Here is a 13639-nt window from a genome sequence, read left to right as displayed (position 1 = left end):
AAATAGATAGAAAGCTTGGTATTACTCTGAATGGTTTATAGCATAAATATTTAATTATAAGAATTGAATGCGTTGTTGATAGTGTACACATTCTATGCTTCAAACAAAATGTGCTTGGTCAACACTTTTACACTTAAATAGAATTATAAAAAGTAACATTTAATTTTTGAATGAATAAAAAGAAAGGGGAGATAATTTTGTTTTTCCTTAACTTCTTACTCCAGAAGGGCCAACATACAGACAGTTGATACAGAAGTCTATAGCCATGTCTGAAGCTATCCAAAGAGAATACCAGAAGTAAGTAATATAGAGTTCTTTTGGCCTTGTTACCTTGATTCATGGAAAAGTAATCAAGGTTGAAATTTCGAGGTTAAGTTCTCAGATACTACAAACCATTGGTCAACCATATTTGATGTATGGATTGATTGTGACGTGTATATGTCTGTCTGGCAGGGTTCATATCATCTTGATCTCATTTCCATGGTTTATTGGTCAATGTTTAGTCTTGGTTTTTTTTCTGTTTCTCAAAAACTATATAAAAAAATTAGGTCAACTATATTTGGTATATGAATAAATTTAAGGTGGAACTGTTGGTCAAGCAGGTTTCATCTCACCTTGACTGTGACTCATTTACATGGATCATTGATTAAGTTAAGTTTATGAGTTACTTGCAGTTGAACTTATATCTTAAAGACTTTCAATACTAATTCAATCATTATCAGTAAAGCAGGGAGGACATTTTAGAGTGTTCACTCTAAATAAAAGGAAAAAAAGTGAGTAGGCAATCAAACAACACTGAAAGAAAAAATTAACATACGATGTTCAACGATCGACAAGTGTACAAAATGTCAATCTCTAAATCATAAAGGAGTCTAAACAGGTAAACTCCTGACATTTAAATTGACATTGCATAAACATAACCACATGTCACCCACAAGGTTTTTACTTTACATTCATTTTAACATACATATTTCAGGAAAATTTTAAAGAAGGTGTTTTTTGTTAATTGTTAGGTTAATGTAAACCAGATGATGAAAGACACACACTGTCTGAAGTTTAAATGTTAATTTGGTAATACATGTAGTTTAATTCCCCTGATGGTTACATGTATGATAATTATTTTGGGTGTGATTAAGTTGACATATGTTCAATAACTCCCCCAATCTTCCGTTATTTCTAACTGAATTTTGAAATTAGTAATTGACTATTTTCACAATTAATCATAGTTTAAACAAAGACTAGAAAGAAAATTTGTCAATTTGTGATTGTATGTGAAGCAGCATTCTTTTTATGACATCACAATGCATAAATTTCCTTTCTTTTACAGAATTCAATGAAAACAAGCCAATTTTGATTTTTTTTCTAGACCAGAAATGGTATATAGTGCATGTGTCAATAAAAATGATCTTGTTAGATCATGTTTATTAAAAAAAGATCACATATTTGACTGGATTATTTAATTTGTGAACCCTGCACTCTAAGTTTACTAGACTCTAGATTTTGTCAACTTTCACAATCCTCCCCATTGACCTTTTTGGTATGAAAATGACAACATTCCATTTTCAAAGATCTCCAGATATTGTATAATTCTCTTTTGAAATCTTTGTTCATCACCATGAAATACTTTGTGTCTTTAAATAATAAACTTAAAACACCTTCTGTTATCTAGGGATAAAGTACTAATGTTTACATCTTCAAAAAATAAAAATAAAAACACTTTGCAATGAAATTCCAATTTATAAATGTTTATACCTGTTGAAATTCTGCTCCTTGTAGTACTAAGGGTACAATCAAAGAGCAGATTGCTCTGAGGGATATGATTGCCATTGTTTCATTGACACATGTATGCATGTAGCTGGATAATGTTATTTTCAAAACTAATTCAAATGACAAACAGACATGTAAAATAGTTACAAAATAGCCAAACCCGGATAAAAGTGTATGAACAATGTAATTAGGTCTATTGTGTTTTATTTTTGTACTATCAATACCAAGTTTACTTTCCACAGCAGTCACTGACTGACTCAGAGTGAGAGATGTCAGAGAAGGTATTTTATTTCACTCATTGGTTCTTATATTTTATTAAGTGTCTGTTAGCGATGCGCCGACGTATAGTCATCATTGTGCTGACGGATCGTCGTATGATGTAGATGTAGATTTCAATTCGTATCTTATCACCTTTTTTCCTACGTTAATTCTAGGAGGAACCCGATTCCTAACTCTTTAAATATTTAATTAAGTCTCCCAAACAAAGTTTGGAGACTTATTGTTTTTGGTCAGTTCTTATTATTTTTATTATTCTTCCTCTTCTTCTTCTTCCGCCACTTTAAAAATGAACTTGTCCGCAGCGGTTCTCCTAAACGGCTTGTCAGATTTACTTAGGATTTTACTATATGTTAGACTAACATGTCTAGGTGAGCCATCAATCTTTCGTTTGTGCATTGGGGTCTGTTAAGGGGTATTTTGGGGGGTAGAAAGGAGGGAGGGGTTTACTATAGAACCCTATGGGATTTTATTTTCTAAAATTTTCAAATGAATATAACTTGAAAACTGTAAGTGATAGATACATGCAGTCTTCAGAAATGATTATAGGACAATAAAACAAATCACATGAAATATAGGGGGAGTCCCTGGGGGGTCATCCCCACCCCCTTCAATTTGAGAATGTGCTTTTATCTTGTAAACGGTCCAGATCCCCACCCCTAAACCATATATATTCTTGAATGGGACGATAAAACAAATCAAATGAAATTAAAGGGAAGTCCCCGGGGGTCATCCCCACCCCGTTCAATTTGAGAATGTGCTATTATCTTGTAAACGGTCCAGATCCCCACCCCTTAACCATATATATTCTTGTAGGGGACAATAAAACAAATGAAATGAAATAAAAGTGATGTCCCTAGGGGGTCACCCCACCCCCTCTTGTTTGAAAACTTGTAAAGGGTCAACATCCCCACCCCTAAACCATACCTATTCTTGTATGGGACAATAAAACTAATCAAATGAAATTAAATGGAAGTTTCTGGGGGTCACCCCCACCCCGTTCAATTTGAGAATGTGCTATTATCTTGTAAATGGTCCAGATCCCCACCCCTAAACCATATATATTCTTGTAGGGGACGATAAAACAAATCAAATGAAATTAAAGGGAAGTCCCTGGGGGGGTCATCCCCACCACGTTCAATTTGAGAATGTGCTATTATCTTGTAAACGGTCCAGATCCCCACCCCTAAACCATATATATTCTTGTAGGGGACAATAAAACAAATGAAATGAAATAAAAGTGATGTCCCTAGGGGCTCACCCCACCCCCTCTTGTTTGAAAACTTGTAAACGGTCAACATCCCCACCCCTAAACCATATCTATTCTTGTATGGGACAATAAAACTAATCAAATGAAATTAAATGGAATTTCCTGGGGGTGCCCCCCACCCCGTTCAATTTGAGTATGTGCTATTATCTTGTAAATGGTCCAGATCCCCACCCCTAAACCATATATATTCTTGTAGGGGACAATAAAACAAATGAAATGAAATAAAATGGAAGTCCCGAGGGAGTCACCCCACCCCCTCTTGTTTGAAAACTTGTAAACGGTCAACATCCCCACCCCTAAACCACATATATTCTTGTATGGGACAATAAAACAAATCAAATGAAATGTACGTAAAGTCCCTGGGGGTCACCACCACCCCCTCCTGTTTGAATACTTGTTAATGGTGGAGATCACCACCCATAAGCCATATATATTCTTGTATTGGACAAAAAATCAAATCAAATGAACATGGGACCATATAAATGGCGAGTTATGGGAGCTTTGTTTGGGAGACTTCGTAACAGCATCCTGTTACAATTACTTCTTGTTTCCTTTGAGTCAGTCATCATAGCTCCTTTCCGTACACATTTATCGGTTTAAATTGCATTCGTTTTTAATATAATACGACGTTTATTGACAGAACCAGCTAATACTCTACGTCTTGTTTATATTCAGAATTCACGGAAGTTACTGCGGAAGGGAGACAACTCGAAACGATAATATATAAGACTCCATTTCGCCTGAAGGGGTGTTCTACGATGTGGAATATATTTATTTTAATCTAAATGATGCATATGATTTAAAATTATGCAACAACAATAACCCTCAATAGCAGACATACATAGAAAAGATCCCATGAGTTATAAATTAATTAATTGAGTGGGGAATCCAGAGCAACCATTCAATCTAAAACCCCTTGAAGCCAAGAAAACTATACGCATGCACATAATTTCCAAATCAAACCCTGGGGCAAGATATATTGTAAATGCTTATTAAACGACCTAGATGGTTCTCAATTTCTTTATGGAAGTACTATCTCAAATATCAGTTTCATAACAATAACATATAAGAAAAACTCCACTTCAGTTCTTATATGACAGAAATAGATTTATCGGTATTCATGCAGAGAACTCTCGCATTTTATCAAAACTGGGAATTCCCTCTGACGTGTTTCTAAATTTATAACTACACTAAATATAAATACTGCTTAATTCTGATTTTCCGTGTTGTTAAAAACACGCATCGAAGTCAAGGGAATTATCAAACATGAAGATTAAGAATAGAACATTATAGGAAAGTTGATTAAGTTCAATCCCTTTGTTTGTTTTTACCTTTTAAAGCAAGACAATCATAAGAATCTGAGATGTTCCTTAATGTTTAGAATAAAACGATTGACGTGAGGGAAATTGCTCTGAGCCGCCGGTATAAGTCTACAGATTGCTTGAAAGCAATCGTATCCCAAAAACATGACCAGATAATGATATATTTTGAAAACATGCAGTTCGTATGATGAAGACATAATCATTCAATCAGTCTGATTGAGGTCTGGAGCTGGCATATCAGTAACTGCTAGTAGTCGTTTGTTAATTTATGTATCATTGTCATTTTGCTTAGTTTCTTTTGTTACCTATTCTGTCTTTGGACTCTGACTTTTATAATTGAGTTTTACTGTGCTTATTGCTGTGTGTTTCTTTATTCTACATTGGCTAGAGGTATAGGGGGAAGGTTGAGACCTGACAAAACATGTTTAACCCTGCTGCATTTTGCACCTGTCCCAAGTCAGGAGCGTCTGGCCTTTGGAAGTGTTATATTTTTTTAATTTTAGTTCATTTATATGTTTTGGAGTTTAGTGCATTATCACTGAACTGGTACACATTTTTATTTAGGGGACCACCTCTTTGTTTGGGGAATTTTCTCGCTGCGTTGAAGACCCATTGTTTGCGTTCGGCTGTTGTCTGCTCTTTGGTCGGGTTGTTGTCTCTTTGACATATTACCCATTTCCATTCTCAATTTTAGTTTTATATCAAATGTATTTTGAAAAATTACAAGGGACAACTATTTTTGTGCAGGTGTTCCAGTTTTCAAAATGGATTATATATTTGGTAACCATATTTTTTAAATAAATCTTTTAAAATTAATTTATTACTTAATTTAAAATGTGTTATTTTAATTTTTACAGAATATGTGAAGAAACAGATCAAGAAATTTATGAACTGAAGAGAAGACAGAGAGAATCCAATATGGAGTTTAACAAATTATCAAAAGAGCTAATGATGACTAAAAATCCTCTCGATCTTAAAATTCTTAGTGATAAAATATTAGAATTATATGTAAGTACAATGTATAATGATATACATATCCTATATTTTTCCTTTGTAGAATAAATTATTTAATTTGAGCATCTAGTTGATTTTATTGATATTTAACTTGTAAAGATATAGGATTAAATTATTTTGATTTTGATAAATATGTTATTTTTTGTTTCGAAGGTAAATATTACTTTTCGTTCAATTAACATTCTCATTTATGAGCTCTCTAAAAAGAATTTCCTGAATCTAAAGTATATATTTAAGTAAGTTGTATAATATTCTGTAAAATAATGTCATAATCACAGCTAGACATTTTCATGAATTATAACCCTGCATTTCAATACCTGGTGTTAGTTATATTGCAGGACACATTAGTCAAAGCATGTTTCAAAACCAAATATTATTTTTTATCAAAGGTAACTGGAAAAAACACAACCACTGCATGCTATTTATATCCTATAAATTCCTTAAGAATTGTTGTCCCAACTTTTTCAGAGTTCATTGTTAAATTATCATTGTCACATGTTAAGTACCAATTACAGAGTCTCTGCTTCCCCTTTTCTTTTTTTATGTTTTGGGAGACAACTCTGTTTGTATAATATCATCCAATTGATGTGGTGTAAGCTAAAATTACCTACTGGATATACTTCATTCAACTGAAACTTTAAGGTACCAGTCTTGTATTACAACTTCAGTTTCCGGTGCATGTCAAAACATGGAGGGAAACAAATTAAAATAGTGCATTTGTTTCTGAATTTTTTTCTGAACTCAATTTTTTGGCATTTGATTATAGGTTTATGCTGAATTGAAACATATATATAGACTTTAAAAAAATCTTGCACCTTTTGGGGGATATCAATCCAGGAAAGTGGAAGGATATCATGTTTACTGAAAGTGGTGCGGCCTAGTAAAAACAGCAAACAGAAAGTAAAAAAAATGTTTTGACTTCAGGATTACGTAACTTTATATTCTTCGTGGCATGACCCACTTTTTTTTCTCTCGATTAAATCACAATTTCACATTAGTACATACATGACATGAACATAAAAAAAAATCTATGTAGCATTTTTTATTTTCAAAGATCAGCTGTTTTGCATGTAAGCAAGCCTATGGAGCAGTCAATTACAAGACTGCAACCTTCAATCTAGATAATTTATAAATATAGATAGTTTGAATCATGAACCAAATTTGATCATCAAAAGATTTTGATTTGATAGAAAAATTATTTTGCTTGCTACAACTCTACATTTTTTTTTTACATCTTATTGATGTTTTATGTTAAATCACAAGCATAGAATTAAATTAGATAAATAAATAAAAACTGAACGCCAGGAAATAGCACAACAGAACAGAAAATGGCATTAAAGACCAACCAATCAATGGAATTAGATTCAATAACAAGTTTTTGAACAGTACCAAATTTGAAAATGTTGTCAGTTATAAGAATGAAAGGTCAAGAATCTCATACTCTTAAACCTTTTGACAATACAGTGTATTTTAATTGGTTTTTTTTTTTAGAAAAAAAACTTAAATATAATATAATTTGAAGGCTATAGTGCTTTAAGATTACAACTAACTAGTCATAAAGATTAAACCTAGTTTAGATAAGAATCTTATAATAATAAGAGTCGAAAGAATGGAGGCCAAAATTTCATTTATTGAACATATTTTGTCCTTTGATTGTTCCAGTAAATTATTTAGGGTTTAACAAAAGTTGTCTCCCCTAGACTTAATAATGTAAGCTAAATACAATGATAGTAAATATGTATGTTTGTTTTAAAAGAGTGATTTTCCTGATAGCAAAGATAATGATCAATTGGTGTTGTATAAGGTATGGAGTTTCACCTTAGAGTCATGGGTATCGATTCAGTGGTCCTTATAATCCACTGTTATTAATATAGTATATTAACATAATATGGTCATATATATTTCACAAGTTTCATAAACTTATCAGTCTTTTATAAGATTATTTAAAATGATTCACTCAAGACAGTTGATTTTATTTTGAGATAAGTCCTATATGGAAGATAATAAATTCCAATGGAAGCTAACTTTGAGGTCTGGTTTGTTGAGAATTTTTAGTAACAAGTCAGATCTTTAGTTGTCCAATCTAAACTTAAACTATTACAACTGTCTGGCAAAGATGATTTGATTCTAAATTCAAAATTATACATTTCTCTTCCCTTTATATTTAAATATATATATCTGATAAGATTATGAAATTTGCCTTTTTATAAATTCCTTTGCATTGAAAATAGGTACATGGCATTTTATTTCTAGTAGTATACTACAGCCTGTCTCTACTAAAGTATATCATTGTAGATATGTATATATAGGTTTAGTCAACATAGACTCTGTCTTACATAGAAATCTTTTGCTGTCTGTATGCATTGCTTCATTTTATCCATTATCATTTAACATCAGGAAAGGGGAAGAACTTGGACAGGGCTTTCAATAAATACTGGAGCGGAAATCTTGTTGTTGTAACTAACTAATATATCAGTGGTACTGGTAATTATTTTCAAAACTGAAAAAAAGATAAAGTTTTGATCATTGTAATATCCAATAATGTTGACAAAATTAAACTTTTTTATTAGTTTTAAAAAATATGTATAATTATCTCCCTTATTTATTTGTATCTTTTTTTATACACTTTAAAATCATGCAAGAGAAAGTGAAAGCTTTCAATTTTTAGAAAAAATATCAGAATTTATACAGATTTTTTTCTTGTGTTAATTGAATTTTTACCTTTGATTTATACATTGAGGAAGACTTTTTGGATAACTCTTCATGTTAATTGAGTTTCACAATGTATTGATATAGTTTTTATATTTTTACTTCAAATAAAAATAACTTCACCATCAGATTTTATAATTTTGATTAAGGGGTTATCTTTTTTAGGTACCTTGAAAATTTTCATTTGTACAATTTCATATCATATATCATGACTTTTATTTCATTATCATTTTTTATCTTACAGAATCTAACAACCACATATTTCCTGTATATGTTTTATAGAATCTCAACCTGTTTTCTTATGTGTATAAACTTTGACTATTTTTTACAGCATGAACAATCATCTTCTAAGCTGGCTCAGAGGAAACAGAGAGTAAATCCACTGTTTTGTTATTCTTTCTAATGTTCCATCCTTTAATATTTGTGCATGTCTTCCATTATCGTGTTCAGCCATATTTGACATCCCTGTTCTTTACCTGACTTTCATCAATACATTTTACAACAACTTCTGAAACTGATGTGAATTCCTGGGTTTATATAATTAGATAAAACTTACTAAGTCTAGATATTGCTTATTGCCACAATGCCACTTTTGCTAGATAGAAAGTATGATATTTGTAAACCCTGAATAAAGAATGATGATATTATTATATCTTTAATATTTCTTTTTTAAAATAATCGAATAGTAATGTTTCATTTAGATTTTATAATTTCAATATAATTGGCAAAAAGGTAAAAAACTAATTTATTTCAGGATATATACCCTTATATATGATGAAATTGTTTAAACCTTGCTTCAAGCTATCCATGAGTGACATAGTACATCTTCTTACCAAAGTAGTGGGTAAAATAATGATATCATTTTTGACAATTTCTTTTTGGTTTTTTTTTTATAAAAATATTTTCAATTAGTATCACTCTTACATAAATCTCTATTGGTAAATAGTCAAATTATGTGCATCCGTTATTTCATTTAAAACAAAATTGTTGTGGTTAAGTTTTTGAGTTTTTAGTATGTTTCTCAGAAGTAAATGATGGAAAACCCTTTTTCAATCTAATGCGTCTTCAATAAACACAAATTTAGGGTTGAGTAATAGGTATTAAATCTAATGCGTCTTCAATTAACTAAATTTTAGGGTTGAGAAATAGGTAATCCATTAAAATTCAATTCGTCTTCCATAAACAAAATTTTAGGGTTAAGAAATAGGTAATCTGTTGTGACAATATATCAATAATACAATTATATAATTTACTGACATACAAAAAAATAATTTAGTAACGGTTGAATCACTTTCACTAGAAATTTAAGGCAAGTAATAATTGACATATCCTAACCTATAAATTCCAACTTTCATAGCTCTGGTTAAGTTGAGCCATTCGTTAGAAATCCTGTATACTGGACAAGTGATTTGTCTCCTTCCTATGAACCTCTTATATGGTAAATCAAAGTTCCAATTATATAGGTTGCTGTGATCTACATTTTTGGTCTGACTGATTGACTTCAGTGAAAATTTAAATGAGAAATGCATAGTGATAGTTTTCTGTTACTTTTGTGCTTAATTTATTTTTCTGGCAGTAAAGACATTAACTGTGTCAACTTTTGACATGGCTACTTGTTTATAACTCTACCTCCACTAATTATAACTGTCCACCTTGTTATAGCCAAGGTTGCTGAAAGTAAACAACAACAAACAACCTTTACAGGTGTTTATGATCTTATATTATTTTGAAGAACATTTGATAATCATAACTGAAATTTTTCACTTAGACCCACTCATTGGAAATTTTGTATTCAGTTGCAAGTGATACCTTTTTCTTAGATGAACCATTATGGTTCATGTACCATATCCCCTTTCTCATTTTGGTGTTTTTTATAACAGAAATGCAAAGTTTTTATATGACATTTTAGTACAGGTTAAGTATATATTGAGAGTAAGGACTGATTAATATTCATACAAGTCCTGCTCATACTTTTGTTCCTATAATTTCTATTCCCTTTTAAAGGTCTGTGCCTCAGGTCTGTGCATTTAAGATCAATGCTTTATATAATTCTCTATAACATTCACACGTGTGGCTTAAACTATCCACACAAACACATGTAAGTTGCATGATCCATTATTGTGTGTTGCACATCTATATATTTAGATCACAATAAATATACATAAGCATGTTCACATATTATATTAACGTAATATATTTATAAATATGACACGTATAGCCAAAAAAAATCGTGTTTGTGCCTTTTATCATATGACTTGTTTGAGGAAGGAAAAACCAATCAAATAAATCAATCCATACTGAAACAAATGTGGTATTAGACAGTTGTTACTAGTATTATTCAGTTTGTGTTTTAGTATTCATGTTAGAATTATATTTTATCTTATTATTAGCAAGATACCATAAATAGACACATACTATCTTAAGTTAAATTTGCATGATATAAAAAAGTTATCACTGAAGCTAGTAATTCTTATTATTAGTAAGATGGTAAAAGTAGACATACGCTCATATGTTAAAGTTGCATGTTATAAAAACTAAAGCATATCACAGTTAGTAATTCTGTAGAGCAAAATAGGATTTATCACAATTACAGCAGAAAACAACTGCATTCATCAATTTTTATACACAACTGCATTTTGGCATGAGTAGGCTGTAATCTTAGAGGACTGTAGGATATTAGTAAGGCTATCTGCTGCTTAAATCTATAAACATAGTATTTAATGAATTTTACATTTGTAAAACCTGACATGTATATTTACAGGAAAAAGAAAGAGACGCCATATTGCTAGATACAGATACTGACCCTGCCCAAAGTGTTGCCGGAGCTGATGACGAAGATACCTGAAGTTACAATAAATGCAATCTATTGAAAATGGAAATTTGTTTTTAAGTTGTCATTGTAATAGACTTATGACCTACGACATTAGGATGGAAATATGACCTTATATTGATAGTTCATTGAAGAAGAGAGGGAAATAATATAATTTTAAATTGTTAAATACTCTAAAAAATTTCCCAACTTTCAAAAAACTATCAACAAGAATTTTAGAAAGAATTGTGGTGTAAACGCTTGTATTTCAGATATTGCATTCCAATGAAAACTCTTTTTTATCTCATTTTAGAAAGAATTTTATCCAGAATGTTTCATACTTAAATAGCTAAGGCTTTATCAAATATTTTATGTTGGTCCATGGACATGTTCTATGATTTATATGAAGATCTTTGACATTATAGTTTTAATTTGTTGTTATGCTGGGAAGTAATTAAATTTTCATTATATTAAAATTGTAAATTTAGGATTTTCTAAGTTAATTTGCATGGTTAATATGAAGATTTTATCTTTAACATGACTATTTTCCTGATGTTTTCTCTATGTTAAATTCTGTGCAAAATCATAAAAATTAATGTCATTTTTATATAAAGATCATTTTAAGGGATTCTTGAAATATCACTATGAATTATAAATTAACTGTTAAAAAAAGTTAAATTTTTGAAATACTAAGACTTTTTTACCTCACGAATAGACTACCTTAAGTTAGCTGTATTTGGAAAATATTTTAGAAATGTTTGGTCCTCAATACTCATCAACTTCCTACATTATTTGACCTTTTCAACTTTTTAAATTTGAGCGTCACTCATGAAACTTTCGAAGACAAAAAGTGTGTCTGTCTTAAATACAAAATTTTAATCTTGGTATCTATGATGAGTTTGTCAAAAACATGAAGAAAAACATAATTTAAACATGGAAAAATACCTGTAGAAATATTAATTATGGTTCTGTATACTAACATTAATAAAAACTACCATGTCTTGTGTAAGGTCATAAAATACATCTGAAGTGTAATGAATTCATTAATCAATGTATTAGATGTGGTTTCTGTATGTTCAGTAAAGTCACACGATCTATGCCAATCTTACTTTACATTTACTTTAAGGTGACAGATTTATATTATTAAAATGTCATAACTGGTAGTAAATGTTTTTATATATAATTTCTATGTCCAATTACCACTGTATTTCAGTCTGTGATATTTTGTGCTATTTTGTTGTCATATTTTTAATAAAATATTTAATTTTATATACATGTTTAAACTTTATTTAATGTGTTTACATTTGTACATTTATACATTGTAATTGTACATTTTAAGCAATGTATTGCAAATTATAGGAAAAAGCAGCCAATATTGAAAGAGCACTTTTTGTCAGTTAGACACTTATAAAGAGGTTAAGAAATGTTAGGCTTAGGCAAGGCCAATTTGGATGTTATGCGCCATATTGTATGATTGCCTGTCTATCATTAGTGGTGTTATGTTGATCTTATAGCCAGTAATTTATCCATATGTAATAGAATGATATTAAGCATGCTTAAATGTAGGAATAATCAACTACTTTTGTCTAGTCATTTAATCTTGTTGAGTAATCATTTTTTAAGTTCCTATTTCAAAGGTTAGGTATATTTATAAACATACAAAGAACCTTATTAATAGGACACTTCCTGAAAGTAAAACAAAAGCACCTAAAACTTTAGGAATTAAAAAAGTGAAAAATGGTGTCAACCAAGTTTCAGAATCTTATTCTATTCATCTATAAGCTTATAATTAAATCAGGAGCCTCTGGCCTTTGTTAGTCTTGTATGTTTATTAATATTAGTTTTATATGTTTTAAAGTTTAGTGTGATGTCCATTTTCACTAAACTAGTACACACTTTTATTTAGGGGCCAGCTGAAGTCTACCCCTTGGTGAGGGATTTTCTTGCAGCTTTGAAGACCCATTGCTGGACTTCGGGTGTTATCTGATCTTTGGTCGGGTTGTTGTCTTTTTTGACATATTCCCTATAGCTATTTCATTCTCAATTTTATCACTCAATAGCAATTAACAAAAAGCAATGTTTGCTATGTAGACTCATACAAGGGATTCTACTAAGAGCTTCATTTCCTCCTAATATTAAATTTAATAAAGGTCATTTAAAAAATATTGCATAGAGAACAAGGAGTGAACAAAATGAATTGTATCTGCTAATTTTGGTGCAACTGGTCATTTTAATTATAATTTTACAGTCAACTGTTGAAGCTTTTGCTTGGGTGAGTAATCGTTTAGTATGAAAAAGTAAAATCACAAAAATACTGAGCTCCGAGGAAAATTCAAAAAGGCAAGTCCCTTATCAAATGACAAAATACAAACACATTCAACGAATGGATAACAACATTCATATTCCTGACTAAATACAGGCATCAAATTCCATTGTTTTGACAACGATGTGTGAACTAAATAAACAGACATA

At 30.6% G+C, this 13639-nt stretch overlaps 1 protein-coding gene across 13 annotated transcripts in view; it reads left to right on the top strand.

The window, feature by feature from the left end:
* LOC139519110 (protein FAM227B-like) overlaps positions 1-12436 on the top strand; it is a 36336-nt gene extending 23900 nt beyond the window's left edge. For 7 of the 13 annotated variants that reach the window (XM_071310925.1, XM_071310922.1, XM_071310923.1 and 4 more), the window contains 4 exons: positions 220-297; positions 5493-5643; positions 7406-7453; positions 11120-12436. In XM_071310925.1, the coding sequence (XP_071167026.1) occupies positions 220-297; positions 5493-5643; positions 7406-7453; positions 11120-11203 (361 nt within the window). In that variant the 3' untranslated portion in view covers positions 11204-12436. Of the gene's footprint in view, positions 1-219; positions 298-5492; positions 5644-7405; positions 7454-8689; positions 8732-11119 lie in introns of all 13 variants that reach the window. The other 6 variants (XM_071310929.1, XM_071310927.1, XM_071310928.1 and 3 more) reach the window with 2 other exon arrangements.
* The last annotated feature ends 1203 nt before the right edge of the window (positions 12437-13639 follow it).

Source organism: Mytilus edulis, chromosome 4, assembly GCF_963676685.1.
Source record: "Mytilus edulis chromosome 4, xbMytEdul2.2, whole genome shotgun sequence".
NCBI lineage: Eukaryota > Metazoa > Mollusca > Bivalvia > Mytilida > Mytilidae > Mytilus > Mytilus edulis.
Note: the sequence above shows the minus strand (reverse complement) of the source record. Positions and strands in the feature narration are given on the sequence as shown.